Genomic DNA, 25,076 nt, shown 5'->3' on the forward strand with positions numbered 1-25,076 from the left:
AATGAAGACACGCCTGAAAAAACAAAGAAACACAGCCTCCCCGAAGATTGATGGAGTCATGAAAACGTGCGTTTGGAGGAGAAGCTAATGCAGGAAAATTTGACTGGCAACAGAGCGCCTGCCTTGTCACCAATTTTTAAACAGTCTAGCAAAGTAATAAGGCATATCCTATCAAATTCAAAATACCTTCTCTATGAAACAAGACAGACTTCACCCATAGAAACACATTCTAATGTTCATTCCCTTTCCTCATGTTCTTTCCCTGTTACATGCCATAACAAATAATAATACCTGGCCATATCTGCCAAAGCAGGTGTTGTTTTCCTGCTTTGAAACATACTGCACAGTTTGTAATATTCATTGACTACAGTGTAGCACACTATGGGCCTCATTACACGGTAGGCGGTGAACCATGGCACAATTAGCGCCATGGTTCACGCCGGTAAAATACCGGCACCGCCTTGGTGGAAAGGGGAATTACCGCCCCATTCCAAGGTTGGAGGGGCGGTAATTCCCCCTTCCACCATTGCCCTTCCCCATTCCCATTTTTGCTCCATAGGGCATAATGGGAATGGGGAAGGCGCTAATTACGGCACCGCAAATTGCTTTACCTTAATTAGCTCCCTGGGTCCCTTTGCGGGTTGGTTTTTAACGCCTGCAAAAAGCAGGCGTTAAATTCCCCAACCCACAAAGGGACCTCGTAGTAAGGCGGTAAGGATTTACCGGTACCGGTAAAATACCGGTACCGGTAAACCCTTACCGCCTACCGTGTAATGAGGCCCTATGTTTCCCTGCACTTTCAGAGCCTACTGATACAAACAGTTGTTTTGGGAAAGAAAGTCATTCTCAACCCAGACAAAGGGTGAGAGCACCAGGAACATGTGGCTACCATGACAAACTCATCCTTATCTGTGTGTGATGTTTAAGCCGCCGGCTGCAAGAATCTGTTAGGACTAATCTGTTAGGGCAGTGCTCTTGTGCCCCAAGCAAGGGATAAGTGGGTGTGTGATGGATTCCTACGATATTGGTGCTTTTTATATAGGTGATAGATTTTAGGAGAATTCCTATGTTCTGTTGAATCATTGCACGTTGAGAGATGTAGTGCACTCTTTATAGATTTATACCATTAGGTCTTTATTATCACTGTGGGTGCTGACACCTTTTTTCCGACCACTCAAGGGTCTTTATCAAGGCAAATATGATTATTCCTGGACATTGGGTTGATGTGGGTTGTTGCCAGTGGTGGATGGATGCACTGAATAGTGCTTCTTAAAGGTGTAGTGCCTCAGTAATATCTGGTTCTCGTCGTGATCACTCAGGAATAATCACAATTGCCTTGATGAAGACCCTTGCATGGTCGAAACACATGTCAGCGCCCACAGTGATAATAAAGACCTAATGGCACAAATCTATAACGAGTGGACTACATCTCTCAACGTTCAATGAATCAACAGGACATAGGAACTCTCCTAAAATCTATCACCTATGTATAAAGCGGCAATATCGTCCGAATCCAACACGCACCCACTCATTCTCAACCCAGTTTGATTGGTCTACCTTTTAGCACAGTTTCCACGTAATACATGGCAATCGAGGATGACCCAAATATGGTTCTCTTGCCTAAAATCACAAATTTACCGACACAGAGCCAGACCTGCTGCAGAGAATGATGCTGTTAATGGGGCACTGAAGAAGGATGGCAGTTAGACCCAAGTTCATAGAGACAAGCACCAGTTACAGATTGGAAGTGAGAAGTTGCAAGGGGAAATGAAGGGGTCAAAGATGCCCTGGGGTCATGGGTAGAGAGGTCCAATTGGGCGTTGGGTTTTAGTTTTGGTCAAAGTAGCAGTTCCTGTTCCAGTATCTGGAAGCAGAGCCCCTTGGGGTGGCTATGCAAAGGAAACAATGGCTACGATGTTACATGACCCCTTTCAGGTGACCACAAAATGGATGGCTCATCAGTAGCAACAAACAGGTCACTGGGTGCTGTTATGAGGACACATGACTTTGTGATGGATGCAGAAGCCCAGCAGAGGAGACCCTTCAGAGGTCTAAGTTGGGATGTCCCACGATGAAGGAGGTGCTTTTTTGGGGGCATCAAAAAACCAACATGGGTTCAGCATTCAGCAGGGACTCCCACCTGAGGTCAGAGAATAACACAGATCATGAAAGCTTCCAGGATAGCACCCATCACTGCAGGACTAAAGGATACAGCTGTCCCTGGTGGATCACGAGAATGAAGAGCTTAAAGTAGACGTCTTTGGATGGAGAAGCAGAGTTTCACACTCAGGAATATAAGTGGTCAGTGGCATATCCAGCAACAAGGCTTCTCTGGGATGTCTCATCTGTCCAGCACCTTCCAAGAGATTTATGTTTGGGTAATCTGTAGAATGGCTCAAGATATCTCTAGTTATGCACAGTCAGATTGCTGGGGGATATCCAGCCTAAACCAATCAGGTGTCAACCACCCCAGGTCACTTATCTGTGTTAGGAGACGTTACTCACCAAAGATGCTCCACAACGTTAAGAGACAGGCTTTCCTCATTCATAGGAAGCAAACCACAGCAGAGCCACATGCACAGAGTTCTGGCTCAGCCATAGCAAATGGCTTTATGTTTAGCTTGAAGAGGCAGAGATTGAATGTGTTGTAAGCAGTGGTAGCTGGTTAATTTCTAATTTGGGGTTTTAGTATATGATTAAGGTTTGTGGAAGTGCAAAACCTGCTGAGCTAACTGCATTGTACATAAGGGCACAGCTTGCCAAGGCAGGATGGGATTAATAGCTTATAGAGGTGTGCAATGAGTGCTTGCAACCTAACAGTGTAGCGCTTATATATTTATTAGCAGAACGCACAAGCATGTATGAATCAGACTATGGAGGCAGTGATTAATAAAGTGGCACCCCTGGGCAATTGTAAAGCCAAATCTAAATCCCATATCAACCAATGGCTCACTTCGGAACTTAACAACCTAAGAAACAATGAAAGAAATGCAGAAAGCAACTGGAAAAAAACCCACCCTCTGACAATAATAAACAACAATTCGCTAAATTAGACTCTGAATACAAGCAAAAGGTGACACTTATAACCTACATATTGAGAATGCCAACTCCGACAATAAAAAGCTCTTCTCAGTCCTACACGAACTAGAAACACCTTTACAGACACCAGATCTTTGTATCAAAGACCAAGCCTGGTCTGAAAATATACAAAAGGCACTTACGGAAAAAATGTCTACCCTCCAGCTTAAAATCAACCAAAAGAAATGGTTACTTCCCACCCCGCTTCAACCTACTGCGGAACATAAGCCCCCTAAACCCTTCCCTAAGTTTGAATTCTCACCTATCACTGCAAAGGAGATGGTCAAAATCATGAAAGGCCTCAAACCTTCGATATGTCAAGGGTACATCTGTCCATCTACACTTTATCAAAGAGTGCACAGACAATCTGGCTCCTTACATCACTTCTCTGATAAATAACTCTTTCTCTTCCAACCAAGTACCATATAACCTGAAGGAAGCATGGGTACTCCCCCCTACTGAAAATATCTTCACTTGACCCAAATGTGCCTACAAATTACAGGCCAATTACAACTGTGCAATTTCTTCTAAAAAATACTACATATAGTTCCCTATCTACAAATTCAAAAATACCTAGGAACACACAACCTTCTTAGCCTCCGCCAATCAAGTTTCCGCCCAGGCCATGGCACAGAAACTGCCTTCGTTGACTTAAAAATCGAAATGGACCAGATAAGAGACAGAGGCCACCTAGTCATCTTACTCTTACTGGACCTCTCAGCGGCATTTGATTTAGTAAATCACAGCATCTTATGCTGCCATCTAGCCAGTGACGCCCACTTCTCCGACAACGCCATCAGCTGGATTGAATCATTCCTCTCGAATCGATCCATGTGAGTCTTCTCAGCCTCAGCGGCTGCACGCCCCACTCCGGTCACCTGCGGAGTGCCTCAGGGATCATGCATATCCCCCACTATGTACAACGTATTCACTAAACAACTCTTTGACAAACTTGACAATTTAGGTGTCACATATACAAATTATGCTGACGACACCCAAATACTTCTAGCAATCACAGGGGACCACAACATAGACCGAACATCTCTCAATGCTATTTACCTCACAATTCAAGCCTGAATGGCCCAAAACAAACTCTGTCTTGACAATGATAAAACAGAGATCTTGATCACAGGCAGCCCAGCGAAACTCAAGCACCCCCCACCATCCTACCAAACCTTTGACATAGACGGAAACAATATGAAGGTATCCAAAGTCAAGACTCTAGGGGTATACCTTGACTCCTCACTTACTCTCTCCTGACAAGTAAAGGCTATAACCTCAGCCTCAATGTACACTGCCAAACTCATCACTGCTTGTAGACACTACCTCGCAGTGGATAACCGTATCACGTTAGCTAGAGCCCTAATCTTCTCTAGGATAGACTATTGCAATGCCATCTTTGCAGGTACCACTACTAAAAACATAAAGAAGCTCCAAACTGTTCAAAACAACGCTATTAGAGTGGCACTCAATATCCATACGGCAGCCTTTATATCCACAACTAGAAGAAACATCAACTGGTTACCAGTTAGAGACCACATTAAATTCAAAGTACTTTTTCTCACCCACAAATGTCTAGCTAACATCGCTCCTCGCTACCTTTCAAACTTGATCTCCAAAACTCACTCAGCCAGACCAACCCACTCAGTTTACATAGGGCTTCTGAACCTACCCAGATATAAAAGACAGAAAGCAGATGGATCTAGTTTCCCTGTTCTCACAGCAAATTATTGGAATGCCATGCCCACGGAAATGAGGACAGACCCATCTCTATGGTCTTTCCGAAAAAATCTAAAAACATGTCTTTTTACCCAGGACACGAAGAATCAACTTAGCTCCTTTTAAGGAGCACTAAACCTCCCCTCACCTCTGACTGACTACTAACTAGACTGACTCTGCTTAACTAATCTATGCACCTGCCCTGTTCGACTCATGTGTAACTGTACTGTCTATCCAAGTATGCCATACCTTACTGCCTGTTTCTCTAATCTCAAACACCCGATGTTCGTGTACAATTGTTCCTTTCATTGCTGCTGTACAACCAAATATAACCAAGTATCTCACATGTAACCATATTCTTAAGTCAAGTGCCCAGATGCCTGAGTGTTAGGCGCGCTTTATATAATAAATAAATAAACAAATAAATAAATAAATAAATAAATAAATAAAATGCTCACTAAGGGTTTCTTTCTTTATTCTGAGAAGCCTGCATGAGCAGTCAGTGTGCTGGGTTTAGCTTTCCTCAAACACTATACTTTTTGCGAAGCAATACACCACGCTGTTTGGTAAAGTGATACTGACCGGTATAGTGAGTACAGACTCATCTTGGACATTGATAAATAAACATTCCAGTGAAGCACTTCCGAGCCCTGCAGCAGGGAAGGAGCGAGAGAGGGGACTAGTTCCAGCAAAAAGAATGTTTTTTTCACTGAATATTCTAGAAGTGCATTCATCACATTGAGTGACAGGCACACCTGATAAAAGTGGGAACTCACATGGGCAAAGGAGAGATTCTCCAGTAGATATACACCAAGCACATGCAAGTGCCCTGGCTTGATAGCTCCAAGTGGCTGTTCCTGTTTGCCACATCTCACTTGGGGGCTGACCAGAGAGATGAGGGAGATATACCAGTGCTTAAACTGAACAGGTCTATGGCATTGGGCAGTGTGTATGTACATCCAAAGGAACGTAAGACTGTGCTCTATGTGATCTGTAACCTATAACTTGCATTTTTCCAATTTATGCCAAATTGCTGTGTTATCAATGAAGTGCTAAATAAATGGCAAGTTTATATACGTGAATTGTTATCTCATTAGTATGAGCTCATTGCTGTTCCACGAGAGTTGCACTTGTAGCAGGGTGAGTGCACATGTTTTAGTCCGGTTCCAAAAACCCAGCGCATACCATTATATTACAGAGGGACGTAAATATTTCTCATAAATACGTCAGAGCGACCGAGCATAGCGACCAACCATGGGTGGTGCAGGAGGTATTCCCAACCAGAACATTTTTTGAAAGATTGGTTAAAATTGTGCCTGGTTTTGTAGGGAAACTCATGAAAAAATATCTAATAAATGCACAACACCATCAGTGCAATGTAGCATTTTCCAATGCATTTTCATGATGCCTTTGCCCACAATATATGCCAGTATGAAAGAAAATAGGTTTTTCACGCTGGCTGCGCCCATACATTTACATGCTGGCTGCACCAATGCATGCCAGTACTAACATATATAAACATACTCATGTTTCTTAGCGCAAAATGTCAGTAATAATACTACAAGGAAAGATGTCCATGCTGGTTCTGCCAATATTGGGCAGTACCCCCATGAAAGAGCATACACCAGTTGCCTTTGCCATTACAAATGCCATGCCACAATATGAAAACATGTACAAGCTGCTGCACCAAAATGCCAGTCTAACCATGTAATATCACATCATGCTAGCTTAATCATAGATGCCCAGAAAGTAAAGCCATGTCAAAGTAGGAAATAGCTAGACTGGCTGCACCAAAATGCCATTCTAGCCACGTAGTAAAACATCTTGCTTGCTTTATCAATGATGCCCAGAAATAAATGCCATACCAAAGAAATAGCTGGAGTGGCTGCACCTAAATGACAGTCTAGACTCGTAATTACATTTATCATACTTCCTTTATTATAGATGCTCAGTATAACATGCCATGCTAAAGAATTAGCTACACTGGCTGCACCAAAATGCCATTTTGCCAGCTAATAACAATTATCATGCTTGCTTTATCAAAGATGCCCAGTACAAAATGTCATGCCACAGAAAGAAATTGCGATACTGGCTGTGCCAAAAAGCCATTCTAGCCAGGTAATAACACTTATAATTTTTGCTTCATCAAAGATACCCCAATAAATATGTCATGCCACAGAAAGAATAGACTAGACTGACTGTACCAAAATACTGACTACACACATCCATGCAAAAGTCACTTGTTCATTCACAAAGATTTCACTCGTCTGCTGGCACCGATACACCATAAACTCACTAATTCATACGCACATCCAACACACTCTCATGCATCATACGCTCACTCATTAATTCACACACTCAAGCATACATAATACCAATATTTCTTATCTTCAGCCCCAGCTGGACACTGCTCCTTGATGAGCGCCAATCGTACCATTAAACATTGAAGCCCTCCAGCTCCCATGATCACAAATAAGAACTTGAAAGCAAAGATCACTTCCTGCTTCCTGCACATGCACTGAGGATCCGGAGTGCTTCCATGTCAACGCTGCAGACTGTCTGACTGTGCGTGGAGGAGCGGGAAACACTCGACACACATTCAGAGTTGCAGATCCCCAGCCTGAATCCCCAATGGGCCATGCAAGGCTAGGGAAGCAAAACTCCCCCAGCCTTGCATGGCCCATTGAACATGCACGCTGGGGAACACAAACGGACAAAAAGCCAGGCCAGAAATGAGCAGAGGCTGCGCTCCGTTTCTTCACTGGCCTATCTCCTCCATAATGGGTGCGGTCACTGGTGGGTTGGTGCTCCCTCGCCCATTATGGTAGACTACCAGTGGTTGTAATAGTCCATGTGAGCTTCTTAGGCGAGTCATTGGGGATGGTTTAAGTTTCATTTCGTGGAGTATGATTACTGTTTCACTAAAATGTATGCATAGCTCAGTACACTCTGACCTTGAACGCCTACCATTCAAATTGTGAACAAAGCCACACGTGGGTCATTAAGATGTGGGAAACGAATCCAACGTTAATAGGAAAGGAAGCAAACGTTAACAGCACTTTGCACTTTTCCCTTGGGTTGCATGCAGTGCATGGAATCTGCTGGCAGCAGAAAAGTGTCTTTGATAATCGGTCACATTTCGCGTTTTAGAAAGAGACATCGTTCCGTTTGCAGCAATACCCTTGCCATTACATTCATAGTAAGTACTTTCAATCCGTGCGTTTCAATGTTATCTACAAGGGCCCGGGTACCCTCCAAAGCAGAGGATTAACGTGCATGTCCTACCTGGGGGACTTCCAAACCCGCCTGCAGGTTTCCCGCCGATAATCCGCTCAGCAAGACTATTTCATTTTCTTTCGGCTGCTGGACGTTCATGCAGCTCATGAGCTTTGGGAGATCCGGCGAGACGGAGATCAGTTTCTGCGGGATGAGAAGGAACAGCCTGCATGAGCTCGCGCGGTGCCGAGGCCCTGACTTCAGAGCGCCGCTGCCTCGACCCCACACTCCATAAACAGCTTCAAAGAGCAAGCCTCTCGGCCTTCAAGCGGGAGTGAGTCATGCGCGCGCGAGGGAGGCCAGGGCGCCATGCCTTCAAAAGTACCGGCTTCCGTCCCACGCGCCCTGCACCTGCCCTTTGGCGTGCAAAACTCAGGGACGTCGTGTTTGCCGGAGAACCTCACGCATAGAGCAGAAGATGAAAATATTACGTTTTTCAGGTACACATATACTGAGGGATGCTGACGGAAAACTAGATATGCACTCATCGCTTAGAAAGAAGCAATTTTTGATACGGTAATAATAATACACTAATGTCTTTCACCGTTAGCTCTTTCGTCACACCAGAAAGTTTATATTGTGTCGTCTTTAGTCATGAGAAGGTTTTACACACAGACAGGTGAATTTGCGCACACATGCTATGATATGATATGGCATTTATAACGTGTCTGTACACAAGTGTTTTTAGGTGTGACAAGACAAGGAGGGGGAAACAAAAAAGGAGGATAAACCAACAATCTTACTAGGCCTTGTGTTATTCAGATCGCGCAATAGTAGGTTAGGGGGAGGGGAAAAGTGCTGAGGGTTGGGTCAGGGTGGAGAAGTGCAGGACAAACTAGAAAAACAAGAGTGCAGCCAACGGGTGGCAAGTGCAGGTACTCATAAGTGCAGCCAGCGAGCGGCAAATTAGTGCAAAGGAGGGGACTGTAGGGGTACAGGTACAGACCACAAGTGCAGGGGAGCCAAGAGGCAGTGCAGGATTGCACCTGGACAGGCAGGGACCTGGGCCCGGATTCAGAGGGTGACCAGGTGACCAGTTTATGAAACAGGCAGGTGATGCAAAGGGTCTTGAACTTGATCCTTGCCGCCACTGGGAGCCAGTGAAGGGATATCAGAGCTGGAGAGATACAGTCCCTGGGCTTGAGGCCAAGGATAAATCTTGCAGTCCTGTTCTGGATGAGTTCTAGACGATGGAGAGCAGAGGCAGGAAGATTTAAAAAGAGGCTGTTTCAGTAGTCCAGCCTAGAGAGAAACAGAGTTCTGGAGACAGTGAGCTTCTGGGGGAAAGTGAGGAAGGGAAGAATAGCTCTGATGAAGTGTAGCTGTTAGTTTGGGGATAGAAGGAGAGTGTGCAGTCGAAGCTGACCCTGAGGTTCTTAGACTTCCAGAGAGGAGAAGGAAGAGGGCTCTGGGTGCATTCCAGAAACATTAACACTTAGCACTGGGTAAAAATGCTAAATGTGGGAACACATGCAATGCCCTGCGGAAGTATGTTAGGATATGGAAGGAAAGTCTCAACTTAATGAAAGCATTTTTTATTGTCTATCGGGTGAAAGTTCCAGAACAGAGATTGCTTAGTGGAAAATAGCTACCCTTGAGAGTCTTCAGGTCGAACTTGTTTCTATGAATATGTCTTTCGACACCTAGCCTGAAGCACACAACAGGCAGCAGGGGGACAAGGGAAAGTGAAACAAAAACTTAAAGGTAAATGAGGCATGTGGCAACATGGGCGAGATTTACAAAGCTCTGATTGGGTGTAAATCAGGATCACGCTGCCTTGAAAACGCTCCCACACGCGAATGCAATGTCCTTTACATAAGAAAAAATATGCAGCTTTTAGGTAACGTGATACTAAAGTGTGCATGTGCAAGGGATACACTCTTAGTACACTGCAGTTGTGTGAAATGTATGTGACTTCCATGTATCTGCACAATTTTTCTCCAACATGTGTAAACCATGTACTAGCCAGAAGGAAATGTTAATGAAATCCCGACATATTGACGATTGCCCACACGACTAACTATACTTTATACGTGGTGGAATCACCACAACCTGGGACTTTTATGAATTGACTCTTAAACATTTCCCGCCATCTCATCACTCAGCTGCATTAATTGCAGTGATCGGAATTGGACTATTACACTCTCAGCTTTACAGTCAACATATCTGGCAGCAGTCGAATGAATGGGTTTGCAAATTCTAAATGCTAACCACTGTATTTTTGTCAATGCATTTTACATACTGACACCGCAGTTGTCTAAAGGACGGTTATAAAGACTTTTGCAAAGAAACCGTGAATATCTTAATATAAAACATGTGAGAACCCTTTGACTGGGCACCACCCCATAGAACCAGTTATTTGGCCTTGTTTTTTTTCTCTCAGAGACTCCCTCACGCTGTTATTATTTTTGTTATTCTTGTGCTTTTTCTATATTCTAGTAAGGGTAATAATACCTTGTCTCTCTTCCTCTGACACTCAACTTCTATACTCTTTCTTACCTTATCAAGTGAACATTGCACTCTGGAATGCTCAGTATGTATGTATCAAAACTCCCTTTATCTCTGACTACATTCACTCCGGATTTCCTCCCCTAGACCTTCTTGCTATCACTGAAACCTGTGTTTCTCCATCTGCCACTGGCAGCTCTACATGACTCCAAACTATCCTTCATTCACTCTCCTCGACTGACTGGCAAAGGTGGCAGCGTCTAACACCTACTCTCTTACCAACTCAATGCCTTGCAAATCTCAAATGCCACGTCCTCTCTGACCTCTTTTGAATTTAACATCTCTACAATTGCTCTGCCTTACTCGGTTCACATCATTTCCACATATCGTCCTCATGGTCCCACTGGTCCATTCTTTGATGCCCTTGGGCACCTCCTTGATTTTCTTTCGGCTGAACATCACCTCATTCTCTTAGGCGACTTTCACCTTCCCTCTCCAACCACTTCTCAGAAATCTGAGCTTCCATGTTTTCTTAGTGACCATGCTCCCCACTCTATCCATAACCTGCCTATCTACACAGGGGGTAACTCTTTGGATCTCTTACTCATCTCCACCTCCCTCTCAGCCACTAATACTACTGATACACCATCCATATCTGATCACTCAATTCGTTGCATCACCATCTCCTTTCCACCCTCTGACCTGTCCTCACCACTTGCTTCACCTATTACTAAAAGGAAACTTACACCTTCTGCCATTCCCCCTTTCTCTCAGATCTACCCTTCTCACTCTCCTCCTTCATTCCCAATGCCTCTTCCACCAACACTGCCTTCTCCAGCTTCCAAGCCCAACTACATGCCTCATTCTCCTCTCACTTCCCACTGCTTACTTTCACCCGTTAGTCTCAGCATTCTTAGCATTGGGCCACCCCATTAATACACTCCTACTGCACAGAAATGCATTGGCTGCTGCGTAAATGGAGACGTATCCACTCGTATGAGGACCTGCATCTCTAACTCTCTGCTCTGAACTCTCTCAATTGCACTCTTGATAGAGCGAAAAGGGAATTCGAATTAACCCTCATTGACTCTGACTCCAACCATCCTCGTCGGCTACAGGGCACCCTAAACCCCCTCCTCATACCACCTAAGTCTATGACTTTCAACTACACTCTCAGAGCTAATGACCTACCTGAATACTTTGCTGAAAAATGTACAAAAATAATCACTCCCTCCTGTCCTTTCTCACACTCCCTTACCTACATTTTACACTCTGACTACTCTACCATCATCCTCTGCCTCGATCTCCCACATTAGTCACACTAATACTGACAACGTGCAATCTCTACTGATGAAGGCTAACCCCTCCTGAGCCACATCAGACCCTCTTGTTCCTCAGCTAGTTAAGCCTACTCCCCCGTTAGTGGCCTCTCACCTCACTGAACTCTTCAACCTGTCCTCTGACTCTGCATGCTTTCCATCTGTTTTCAAAACATCCAAGGTCATCCCTCTCCTAAAAAAGCAAGGGTCTGCCCTGAACCTACTGGCTAACTTTCATCCTGGGTCTTGCCTTCAACCTCCAAAATATTTGGAAAATCATGCACCTCCTTCCTTTCAACACCACCAAGCATCTTTTAGCCACTCTTGTGTTCTCTAAATTGGACTACTGTGCCAGCATCTGATTTGGTTTCCCCCAACTATGCTTTCTGTCTGCTCAAAAAGATCATTAACATCACCAGGACTCTCGTTGAACTCCCTCACTTCACACCTACTTCCTCGTACTGTCCCAGGCTGGATGACTGACGATGTAAAACAGGGCCAGATTTAAATGTCTTTTCCTGATTCACAAATCTATCCACTTTAAGGCACCTCATCTGTCCTCCTCTATTCAACTCTACCAGCCTTCTTGTAATCTCTGCTCTGCCTCCTCGACTACCCTTGTGGCTCCTCACCCTCCCTATGCTTCCTCTCGTTTCTGCTCTTTCTCTCTTCTCGCTCCACTTGCATGGAATTCTCTTCCCCCAGACATCTGAGAAACAGGCCACACTGACTTGTTCAAACTAAACGCTTACCTCCTCGCCTCTGAGTTTCCCTCTTAACCTATCCCTCTCATGTATGCTATCTAACATGTTTCCGTTGCCTCTAACCTGCCTCTGTCCCTCACTTCCTCTGCCTCTACTCTAGCACTTCACCCATCATGGCCACATCCTGAGCACAGCTGGCCATACTGCCTAACTGCACTTAAAAATACTCAACGTTCATTGTCCTTAATCTATGTATGTCTACTCATGTATTGTCCCATGTGACTGTTCCATTTACTCCCATCCACAACCTGGTCAGAATGTCCCTCAAACTCACCCCATTTTAAGAAGCTCACTGCTTCCCATTAAATCTGATTTCTTATATATTGTACATTCTTTTGTAGACAAAAGAGCATTGTTGCTCCTGTAAATATATATATGTATATATATATATATTTATATGCATATATAAATAAATAAATAAATAACACAGACGTGGACCTCTTGCTCGTTGTGCCTAGAGAGATTCTGCTTCACAGCTGACTCTCAGTGATGAATCTCAGCATAGCAGAATCATGCGTCCAGGGTTGCTGATGACACTCATGTTCTAATGAGAATTGCTTGGCATGTTGGTGCTGGACTGTCCATGCAAGTGGCACTAGGGTGAAACGTAAATGCTTGTTTCTCCTGTAGTATGGAACAGACTACCACTTCCTTGCAATGAACTGGTGGAATTGTCGTTGAGCTGAGTTGACCACATTTCAAAACAGCAGGACCCTCAGGAGTTGCCATTGGTACTCATCAAACTTTTAGAACTCAAACTATTAGTTCAAACCTGTTCGCCACTGCACCACGTTAGCTGAGTATGTTATTGCCTTGGCTCCAACTACAACAACCTTTGTTGCATTTGCCACTGCCGAATCGCTACTCATTCTGCAAGCATCTTTGCGACTCATCGTTATCAACAGTCTAAGCAACCATGGTGGATCTTTGAGCCCTAACCATCGGAAGCAGCATCATATTGCACACACCAAACCTGCACATCCCAAGACATATCCTTTAACAAAGAACATTGTGGTCGTAGAAATGGTCTTTTCACCTCTGTATTCACACCCATTATTGCATTATCTATATTCTTATATAACATCCGTAATTTCTACAAGGGTGGGTTTGTGTACAGTATTTCTATTTAGTTTTCTGCATCGCTTCTGCAACAGTACAATTTTATGAGGAATAACTTGGTGTGTCATGTCTTGAATTCCAACAGGACAGCCCCTGTGAAGAGAGAGTTGTTTATTATAACACTGCAAACTACATCTGCTACCAGAGCAATAGCAGCTGTGATTATTTGCTTGAGTAGTGTCTGCCAGCATGGGTCTATGAGTAGGCCCAATTTCCTGTGCAAGGACAGCAGTTCCTAGAATTCCATGGAAGAGAACAGCCTGAAAGAGGTGATACTGGTAGGGCTGGAGTGGGAAGAGTGAGGAGAAGAGCTGCATCTGGGGTTAGGAGATAGGGATGTGGCTAGTTCTGTTGCAGCATGCTTGAAGTGGTTCCAAGCTATGAGGTGGGAGCGGTCAGAAGGAAAGAAATAGAGGGGTTGCAAAGGCACACCAGCATTTGTGGACACCTACGGGTTGGAGAAATGTGGAGATCAATTTGAAGACCACCATATTATGCATAATTCAGTGATCTAGTAACTTAGCTGGGACTGGTAAGTGGTCCGCTCCTAAATGAGGTGGCAAGAGCATCATTAGTTCCATTCTAGCACATGTTTTGAGCAGTTTTTATTCTGTTACTCAGAGTGAGGGAATAGCAATTCACATGGAGCTTCTTGTTTGAGATTCTTACTGAAATAGGGAAGAGGGAGTAGGACATTGAAGGCTTTGCTCTGGCAAGTCAGATTTCAAGGGTATTTGTTAAAGTCAAACAAGAAATCTCCCTAATATAGCTGTGAGCTCTCCAGGCAATTGATTGTAGATTTGGGAAGGCAGCGGTGGTTTCGTGGGCCATTGGAAAAGTATGGGATGAGCTCCTGTATAAACTTGTGAGTTTGTTAGGAGAAGGCAGTGCAGGTTCATCACATGGGCCAAACTGGATTATTGTAACATCCTCTTAGCTGGGGCCTTGAACAGCAGCATCAAAAAACTCCAAGTCATCCAAAATAACGCCCTTCGAGCTGCACTAAATATCCCTAGGAGAGAGCATATCTCATAAACGAGATGCAAAGCTCACTGGCTGCCGATCCAAAACATAATCTGATTAACAATACTAGCAACCACACACAAATGCCTTATTGACATGGCCCCATAATACCTTATGAACCTCTTGAATCCAACACAAACCACGAAACAAACACGCGCCTCCAAGGCCTTTCTCCTCACAGTTCCCAAATTTAAAAGAACTATGGACGGAGGACACAGCTTCCCAGTAGAAGCTGCCAAAGAATAGAACATTCTCCCACTAGCCATCAGATCTGACCCTTCTCATACCTCCTTCCGCAGAAAACTCAAAAACTGGCTCCTCACGTTCAAACGATAGCACCTTTAAATCCTAGAAGATACCTGGCATACTGTAAATATCTGCAATACCTGTAAATACTGTATATTGTAAATTATATTATATTATATGCTGGCTCACTTATATGCAATTTGTAATAATGTCCGTAAATATCTGTCGATCGCCCAGATACCCCCGGGTTAGATGCGCTTTACAAATGCTTAATAAATAAATAAATCAATACAAATGGGCTGAGCATAGCATCCAGTGTTTAACCTGGTGAGTGGCTCTGAAGATCTGTTGATGGAAGTGGGGAACCTCCAAGTCAGAAAAAACATGTGTGTGTCATGAGGTCAGTGTCAAAACAGCTTTCCAAAAATCATCCCCAGTAACATTTTCTGATTTTGTTTTGAAGGTATTTTCCCCCTCTTTGTATATTGGTAGGCTACGCCAGTCAATGCGACCAGGCATTGATGGCTAAACCATTCATGACTGTAAGTCTGCAGTATCACAGTAAAAGGAAAGCTTTGAGGTAGACTTCAAAATGTATTGCCACTCAGCTCATTCAGGGCCCACACATGCAAGGCTGAGGGCCACACAGAACTCTGGAGTAGTTAGCGGAGCCGGAGCAATGCTCATGAATGGCAGTGCTGATCAGTGGCGCCACCTTTCTGAAATCAGTGAGGTTGGTGTCAGGAGTGTAGCAAAGGCCCTTATCTCTTTCTGAAGAAGCATCTATAGATTTCTCTCTACACAGGTGTTTTCAAAAATAGGTAAATTATGAGATTTTATTTACCAAACATATTATGGCCCTCATTACAAGTCAGGCGTTAAGGGTATAACGGCGCCGTCGGCGCCGTTAACCCTTAACGCCTGATTCACACTTTAAAGCCTGCTTTTTGCAGGCGTTAAAGTCCAAGGCGCTAAGCGACCTTGGTGCTAATTACGGCACCGTAATTTACGGTGCCGTAATTAGCGCTTTCCCCATCCCCATTATGCCCTATTGGGCAAAAATGGGAATGGGGAAGGGCAAATGGTGAATGGGGAATTACCGCCCCACTCACCTTGGAATGGGGCGATAATTCCGCCATCCACCATGCCGGACTCCGGCATGGACCATGGTGCTAATAGCACCATGGTCCAGCGCCGGACTTGTAATGAGGGCCTATGTGTGTTAGTAGAGTTTATGGTAATATATAGAAACAGCATTCCCCATGAAAATGCCTTCTCAATGCAAAGCTAGAATCAACAACTGCGGAGCAAGATCAGGGTATGACTTAAAGAGCCAGGGCTTCATGTGTATGTTCTGCTTGCAATGATCCATTTCAGAGACACATCTTAAGTGGCTCATGAATTCATGTGCTCGGCAGAATGTCTCCTGGTGCCCTGGTGCATTGATGATCTGCAGCTGGATACTAATCATGGCTTCAGTCTGATGTGGTTCACCCACTTGTTAACTCTGGAGGCACTTACTGAACATGTGGGTATGTTAGCAGTTATTCTGTGCTGATGAAGCTCTGACCAAAAACAAAGTAATGCCATTTCACAAAGAGGGCTTAGGCGCTATTGTATAATGCTATAAGAGTAGCACAATGAATATGGAGCTGGGAAATAACAGTACACACAGGATCATACTGATGCATAGAGGTACCGTGTAATGTAATTATGGTGCTCACAGTCCTGCGCCATGGATCAATGCTACTCCTTAGAGTTTTGCGCTTTGGGAAACATTCCCAAGAACGTGTTCAGTAGAGTATGGTAAACATCTTCTACTACAGCGGCGTTTCAATGCAGACCTTTCAAATAAAAAAGCATCCACAATAAAACTGAAGCCTCACATATTTGTTAAGCTGTTCAAAAAATTACAAATGAAAAGCTGCTTATTTTTTTTTTGTCAGTGTTAGATGTTACTGTCATTCTCTGCAGGGATATGCACTGTGAGCCCATAATGTGCTGTTGCTATGTTTCCTGTTGTGCAGTTCATTTGCTCTGTTTAATGCCTAGCACACTCCATGCTCTGCTCTTGATACTATGCAAGCTCATTCAGACCTCTACTTTTAATACCCAAAGTCACTCAGAGCTTTGCTTTAAAGGCGAAAGTCACTCTTGAGTTACCCGTCTCAATACCCAAAGTCACCAAGAACTCAATTCTTGGAAAAACTGGGACCCACTCAGAGCTCTCATATGCTGGCATAAAACCAAGTGGTATTTGGAGCTAATGGGGAACAGAGAGGAACACCCTATGCCTTCAAAATCAGTCAAAATGCCCCAGAGCATAAATAAAGGGGTGAAGACAGACGTGACCTCTTTGTGAATGACATTAGCACCTTTATTTTTGCTCCAGGAACTTGGGAAATTAGACATATTGGGCCTCATTACGAGTCAGGCGTTAAGGGGTTAACGGCGCCATAAACGGCGCCGACCCTTAACGCCTGATTCCGAGGTCCCTTTGCGCCATGGTGAGTTTAACGCCTGCTTTTTGCAGGCGTTAAAATCCATGGCACTAAGGGACCATGGTGCTAATTACGCCACCGTAATTTACGGTGGCGTAATTAGCGCCTTCCCCACTCCCATTATGCCCTATGGGGCAAAAATGGGAATGGGGAAGGGTAAATGGGAAATGGGGATTTACCGCCCCACTCACCTTGGAATGGGGCGGTAAATCCGCCATCCACCATGGTGTAAACGTAGTTTACACCATGGTGGTAAGGGTACGACCCAGGCGGTAACTTACCGCCTGGGTCGTAATGAGGCCCATTGTGTTACTCCTGTAATTTTCCAAAGTTGAGGATGTCCCCACTCCATTTGAATTAGGTTTTTATGTGTTCCACAATGTTCCAGATTGCCTGATGGTACGCCGAAGCTCTGTTTTGAACCGTTGAGAACATGGTGAACTACAGTGAAATCAAGCTCCAGTTGGCAACGTCAATGGCTGAGCTCTATTTGGAAGTCTAGTTTGTATAAGATCTGACCTCCATTAAGGCAATGTGTCACGTCATTATCATAAACAGATCTGGATGTGTTGCTTGCTCAATGGCTACGCTGGGTTGTTGCATAGTGATATTAATGAGCATGTCTTCCCTCCGTCATTCTTCTTTGCCACTACACCTAACAGTTTGATTGTTCCAGAAGGTTTATTTGTCTGTCATCCTTTTAAGATTTACTGCCATTAGTCAACCAGATTTGTTGATGAGAAGTATTACTTGGCTGTCTTCCATTGTTCGTTGAATAATGCTGTGTGCATACTCGTAACATATTCCCTTGCTGTCAGAGTGAAATTGACTTTCTTTACCCTAGTCATTGTTTTGTGATACTAACTAGGAGGCAGCACCCTGGCACTTCTCTAAGCACATGCCTTCCACTCTTTGTCATGTTGACTTACTAGTCACATATAATGTGGAACTTTACAAAGTTGTGAGCTGAAGACGTTCAATTCATGATTCGCACCCAGGGAAGGGCGCTCAGACAATCAGGTGGCTGGAACAGCGGGCGAGAATACACTGTGTAATACCCTCTGTTTCTAGCCACTCAAGGCCGTTCCCCAGGTAGCACCATCTTTATTGTGGCTAGGCAGCAGGGATTCTCTACCTATTGCCTCCCCGCTTCCCCACACCCCCACAAACAAACCTGACCCTTTCCCCACACTCCTCCATCCCTCCCCACTTACCTCCTGGACCGGAGCTTTGTGCTCTGGCCCTGACACTCCTCTCACCGGCGCCCACAATAGAAATGGAAAAGAGAATAAGTCACTTTTCCTATGGTTTCAGCCATCTTTATTTTCTTTTTCCGGGAGAATGGGCTTGCACAATAAGCAGGGAGCACATATAAAAAGTAAACTATCTGCACCCTGTATGAACCCCGGGGTGGGAATGCCTATCACCCCCTTATCATGTGGTAGACATGGCCGGTAACGTCCCACAGCCCTCTTCCTGCATAGGGTCGAGCCGGTGTGCCATTACCTACCATGTTTGCCCCCTAACGTGGGGGTGATTGCCATAAGATACGTGGGTATATAGGAAAGTATTACAGACATTTTGGTACAAGTGCAATTAGCAGGAGGGCATGGGTTGCCCTGGTGCAAAATACACATTTTTCAGTCAATTTTCGCACTGCAGAAATATTTGCTGCATTCCTAGTAGTAGTGAGAAGTGTGCTTTTGAACAAAATGATATCACATTAAAAGAATGTTTTTCTAAAATAGGGCAACTTTTGCCCTAATGATAACGGTGCTTGCACCAATGAAAATGTACTCTAATATGACCTCTAAGGTTTTCCTGGCTGGCTTGTTTAAAAGCTCATGGCTTTTCGACATCTGTGGCAAATCAGATGTTGGCATGTATCTGGCCATGCTGGAGCCAATGGTAAAGTCAATGGGCATGCACATTATAAAAGCATCTTGGATATAAACGCAGCATACAGAAAAGCGCAACCATCTCACGCAGATACTGATAAGGCACGTTTACTTGGTTGATAGAATTTGCATTGTGGTGATTATGAAATGTATTTTATGTGCATAGCACTATGAAAATATATACTTCGTTTATAGATGAATATGTATTTGTTTAATTACCCGAAGTGAGGTACTGCTTTAGGGCCTCTTATTGGAGCTGGCTCAGATGCCACGCTCTGTGCGTCCAGCTGTCACTATTTAGGGCTCTGTGACTCGTGAGGATAGCTCAGTGGCAGCGGGGTATAAATAACGAATTATAAATTATTATAGAGTTCCTTTAGTAACATTCTGTATGAGTAATAGGTACTCCAAGTGGAGTTTATTCGGTAAAATGTGTTGCAAATAGAGCATTTAAAAAAAAACATTTGTTCAGTAACACTGGTTACAGTCACAAGCTGCGCAGTGAAGTAACTAATCAGATTGGCTCCCTAAGGCCAAAAAACGGGGCCACAATGGCATGCTGGGCCTGCATTTCGGGAATTGCCCTAGTGGCATATTGTCAGTCTGAACCTGTTGTGGCATTCTTCAGAGGTTCACTAGAAATGGGAATACCATGGAGTGCAAGCCTTTACTTACTGACGATAATGGATCTGTATGTCCCTTAGCCAATGAGGTGTTAGTATGTTTTGATGTCAAATTCTTGAATCTCCCTGTCACAATGAGCCAGCAGTTACTAAATAAAACCCATTAGTACCCGGCGAGAGTCAAGCAGAATGCAACACGCTGATTTTTCTGTCCTGAAATGCTGCAGCGTTTCGGGACAGAAAAAAATGCTTTTAGTGCCCTGGTCACGCACATAATGTAGGCCGGGATACTAATACTAATAGCAATATGACCTGAGCGTTGGGGCCATTACCGACTCAGCTAATGCCTCGGGGCCTTCGTTATAACTATGGGCCCCGGGCCATTACCTGAGTCGGTAATGGCCCCCCGCTCGGGTCATATTACTTAATTAGTACCCGGCGAGGGACAATCAGATTGAATCAAACGATCAGATTGTTCCTCGCCGGGTTGTTACTCGGCCAACAAAGACTCTCCTTATGTAGTTCTGTAGTCCGTGCTCCATGAAGTTCCTTTTGTTTCTTCGGCAGGTCACCATGGAAAGAGAGAAGGGACTAAATGTAGTCCCTTGTCCCTTTTTCATGGTGGACATTTTGTTTGTTTACTTTTTTCTATTTCTTTAATAGGCGCCATAGAAAAAGAGACGGGAATATTTGTACTCCCTTCTCCCCGATCCCTGACAGCCATTTTTTTTCTCGAGTTACGGAATGGTTTCCACTCCATTTTACAGCTCGAAAAAAATGCTATTGGTACCCCGGGACAATGTTCCAGGGTACTTATAGCAAGAGAACCCTCGGATGGTAGCATTATCGGTCGGGTAATGCCTGTAGGGCTACGTTAAAGTCCTCACTTTGCTCAGGCTTGTAACTAGCGCCGCAGGGGCATTACCGACCGGTAATGCCCCCATCCTCGGGTTCTATTGTTTTAATTAAAACTTCTCAATATAATTCCATTAATTTATACACTTAAATATCCGATTAATAAAAGTTGAATTCTTCTTTGTTACCAAAATGGGATAAAATGCAATCTTAGAGTTTGTTGTTACAGCTGGAATGTTGCTCCAGCTGCTTACAGCTTCAGTGTGTTTGTCTTGGCAAAGACATTGTTTTGTGTCAACAAATTTGACTAATTATTTACAAAACTGCATTCATCAGCAATACGCATGTTGCAAAGTCTGCATTTAAATGACTAAACTGTGTTGGCTGCAAATGCTTATATCGGATCATAAGATTTTTGTTTGTGTCTGTGTATACATATGCAGTGAACACAAATCGAACTGCGGCCACTTTGTGACCCACTTGGAGCATTATGGCGGTTACCATGAGAAGTTAGACTCTTCAGTAGTCCACTGAAGGGTGATCCACACCAGGCATATGTTCTGCGTTGGGGTCAGGGCCCTCAAATTGAAGTGGGGGACGGCAAGTCATGCAGGGCCGGGGTCAGTCACCACTGCGACAGCTTTGTGTCCTGTCTGAAGCTACGTCCCAGCTGAGAACATGTATTTGCTTAGAGGCCTCATTTATAATAGGATGTATACCATAGCATAAGCTATGTCCCAGCTGAGAACATGTATTTGCTTAGAGGCCTCATTTATAATAGGATGTATACCATAGCATAAGCTATGTCCCAGCTGAGAACATGTATTTGCTTAGAGGCCTCATTTATAATAGGATGTATACCATAGCATAAGCTATGTCCCAGCTGAGAACATGTATTTGCTTAGAGGCCTCATTTATAATAGGATGTATACCATAGCATAAGCTATGTCCCAGCTGAGAACATGTATTTGCTTAGAGGCCTCATTTATAATAGGATGTATACCATAGCATAAGCTTAGAACGCTGAGATTTAAGGAATTATATCGTAATGTTTTTAATATACTCTTCTTAGTCATTGCTTGTATAAATCGGATGTATTTCCCATCTCCATAAATTGGTGGAAAAGTGGGCTTCATCGTCCATTAACATGTGAAATTTATATTGCATTGCCCTGCAACCATGTAAGAATTACTTAAATATCAATTTTTCATATCTTGAGAAAAACATAGACCTATTCTCTTTATCGTGGAAATGTAAGTAACAGTGCATGTACTATCCATTTGTATAGTCATTCTTTAAGGATATATTTATACTCCCATGTGATGAATTATTGATTTATTTGGCGAGCACTTTTGTGAAAGGACCAACCTTGTTTAATGTACACATGTTTAGAGCCTGTTCAGTAAACAATGATGTTTCTAAGAAGGTGTTCTTTGGTTTATTCCTGTAGAGAAATTGTTTATGGCTTTTCCAAGTGTAAACAGGCTAGCTTTACTCGGACAGCTGGGAACTTCCTGCTGGGTCAACAAGAGAGCGACGTTGAGTCTGGAGCTGGTCACAACATTCAACCTCCGTACTCGTCAAGAGGGGAGCGGGATTTCTGACGAACATATCCAAGATGCTACATCGGAAAAGAACATGTTTGTCCTCAACCTCTTGTGCTCAAAACAAGTGAGGCAATGCACTATCAATAAAGATAACGGGATTGCCTCTACGTTTACAGCACAACTGCACATTTTCAGACCTGAAACTTTTGAACACCAACTGGTTTTATGTGGCAAACATTTCTTTCACACAAAACCATTGCTGCACGAGATGTTGGTGCATACTGTAATGTGCAAACCCCAATAAACTGCTAAGGGAATACACAGTGGGGAATAACTCTCTGAATCAGACAGACTAGTCCCACATGCGGTAACAGCAGAAGAGGTAACACTACCAAAGTCCTGTTGAGGCGCTTGGTGTTGTGGGTAGGTACTCAGTTTCCATTTCACGTAGTTCCGATGCAGGGGACCTTGTTTCCTGGTTCTTTGTCTCCCATGACTTTGTCAATGTGTCTTACTCAGGCACATCAGCGGGCATCGTCTTTATCTCTCCCTCCTGGTGTCAAATAATTTTGGACTTTTTTTCTTAAGCTAGTTTGCGGTCCCAAACAACTTTCTGCACTAAGCCGAGATCATCAAATATAATTGTTTGCTTCATTAGGAGCTGATGATAGTATTTAAGAGGGGGCATAACATGGAGAATCCTTAATTCTGTTTTAGGAAACTTGCTGTTTGCCTGGTTTTGAATCCTCTGCAAGCATTTTGAAATTATTCTGGGGGTAAACCATTGCAAACAGGATTCCAGTAATCAAAATATTGCAAGTCCCAGGTATACAGTAAGGTAGACACAATGAGCCTGATGAAGCAGCAACACACTTCGAAACACACCAGGTTGGACATGTTTCCTCTTCCACCTTTCTCTGCCAGGAAAGTACATTTCAGCCTCAGACGAGACACAAAGGATTTCAACTGTTTGCCCTGTGCCTATGCTGTGTGTAGGGCTAGGGGCCAGACAACACGATGGCTTTTAATTCAGAGTTCATGCACAGTAGTTGTTGTGCTGACCAGACACATGTATCACTCTTTTTTTTAAAGATATAAAGGTGTTCCAGAGATTGACAGATTGAATCAGTTCTCAGATATGCCTGTGAGATTCAACGCGCTAGAGTGCCCAATCAGTCAATGACAAATGGTGATCCCTTGTCCATACACACTAGAGTATTCTTCTCTAGCTGAATTGAAGGTTTGTAAGCACAGTCAGGGCACCAGGTGGATTATGAACTTTGAATGGAATGCTGATGGGGATGCTGATTAGCCATGAGAATTGTAATGCGTTGGTGTGGTCCATTTCCATGTGGTGTGCATTGTCTGCTTTGCTGGCCACTTTCAAAATGCCTCTTAATCCGGAAAGGCCAGAATATAGGAGCTGGAAAACATATGCACTTTCCTGGAATAGCCTGTGAAAGAGGTTAGGATATTTCTCGGTGCCTGTAGATAACCTCTTGTTGCGTTGCCAGAACAATAATCCCAGTAGACTGATTGGATGTTTTTTGAAGTTGCCCCTGGCTTTATTAATTGAACGATTGATTGGGGGCACTTATGGTGTATTTGTTGGTGTATTTATTATTTTTATTATTATTTATGTTTTATTAAAGTCTTTTATGGTTAATTAAACCTTTTAACAATACAATTCACATAAACATTCCATTAGCCTAATAGCTAATACAATCGCCCAGCGCAATGTTCATTCTAAGAATAAGAAAAATAAGAACACATTTAAAATAGTTTCAATTAAAACAGTTAAAAGAATCAAAATTTCGTTCACCAAAACAATTAAAAGGAAAATTCATGTCAAACTCATTTCATTTTCCAACACACCTAATAATTTGACTCACTGCGTTTTTTCGTAATCTTCAGCCAAATGTGGTACAATATCAAATTGAGCGTAGCACTATTAGCAAAGTATAAAAGGCTCCATAGTTGATCAGATTTAAAATGATCAAGTTGATTTCTCGTTAAAACAACCTTTACAATAAAATTCATGTAATCCTATGCAGTTAGTGAATAAATACCTCTGGGTCTCACTTTCCTTTTTATAAATGCAACAGCATATTGTGTGGGAGGGAATAGACTCCCATGCCCATATTTTTGCCAATGTGAGGAGCAAATCCAATCTAAATTGGATAATAAATCTTCTCACATTGGTATTATATAGGTTTGTAAGATAGGAGCACAGTTTCTCCACTGGAAAGCTCTGCATAGCATAGAGGTGATATTTTTTGTTTTTTGAAAGAATGATAACATCATTATTTCTGTCCCATATCTTGGCCAATTTCTTGGCCAATTTCTTTATATTTTTTTCCACTAGGGACATTTTCAAATCTCTATAACGATCAAATCCAATATAATAAAAAAAGAATGATTATCTTTTAATAATTCTTCCAACCATTTAGGGCTCGGGTGTTGGGATAACATATCAGTGAAATTAGCCAGCAAAGTTTGGTTATCAGATTGCAATTGCATTTTCATAAACAAATATTCTTGTTAAGATCTTTTTTTTAAAAACAAAAGATGTGAGGCTTAACTCATATCTTATTGACTCGTTATGAGCAGAGTTCACCCGTCCAAGCGTTCTGCAGTACATTTTGCTTTCCAATTTTCTC

At 43.3% G+C, this 25,076-nt stretch overlaps 1 protein-coding gene across 1 annotated transcript in view; it reads right to left on the reverse strand.

The window, feature by feature from the left end:
• SPHKAP (SPHK1 interactor, AKAP domain containing) overlaps positions 1–25,076 on the reverse strand; it is a 1,600,508-nt gene that overhangs the window by 493,230 nt on the left and 1,082,202 nt on the right. The window contains exon 5 of the mRNA XM_069617984.1: positions 8,083–8,217. Within this exon, the coding sequence (XP_069474085.1) occupies positions 8,083–8,217 (135 nt within the window). The remainder of the gene's footprint in view (positions 1–8,082; positions 8,218–25,076) is intronic.

The sequence above is a fragment of the Ambystoma mexicanum genome, chromosome 10, assembly GCF_040938575.1.
Source record: "Ambystoma mexicanum isolate Mex_15411 chromosome 10, UKY_AmexF1_1, whole genome shotgun sequence".
NCBI lineage: Eukaryota > Metazoa > Chordata > Amphibia > Caudata > Ambystomatidae > Ambystoma > Ambystoma mexicanum.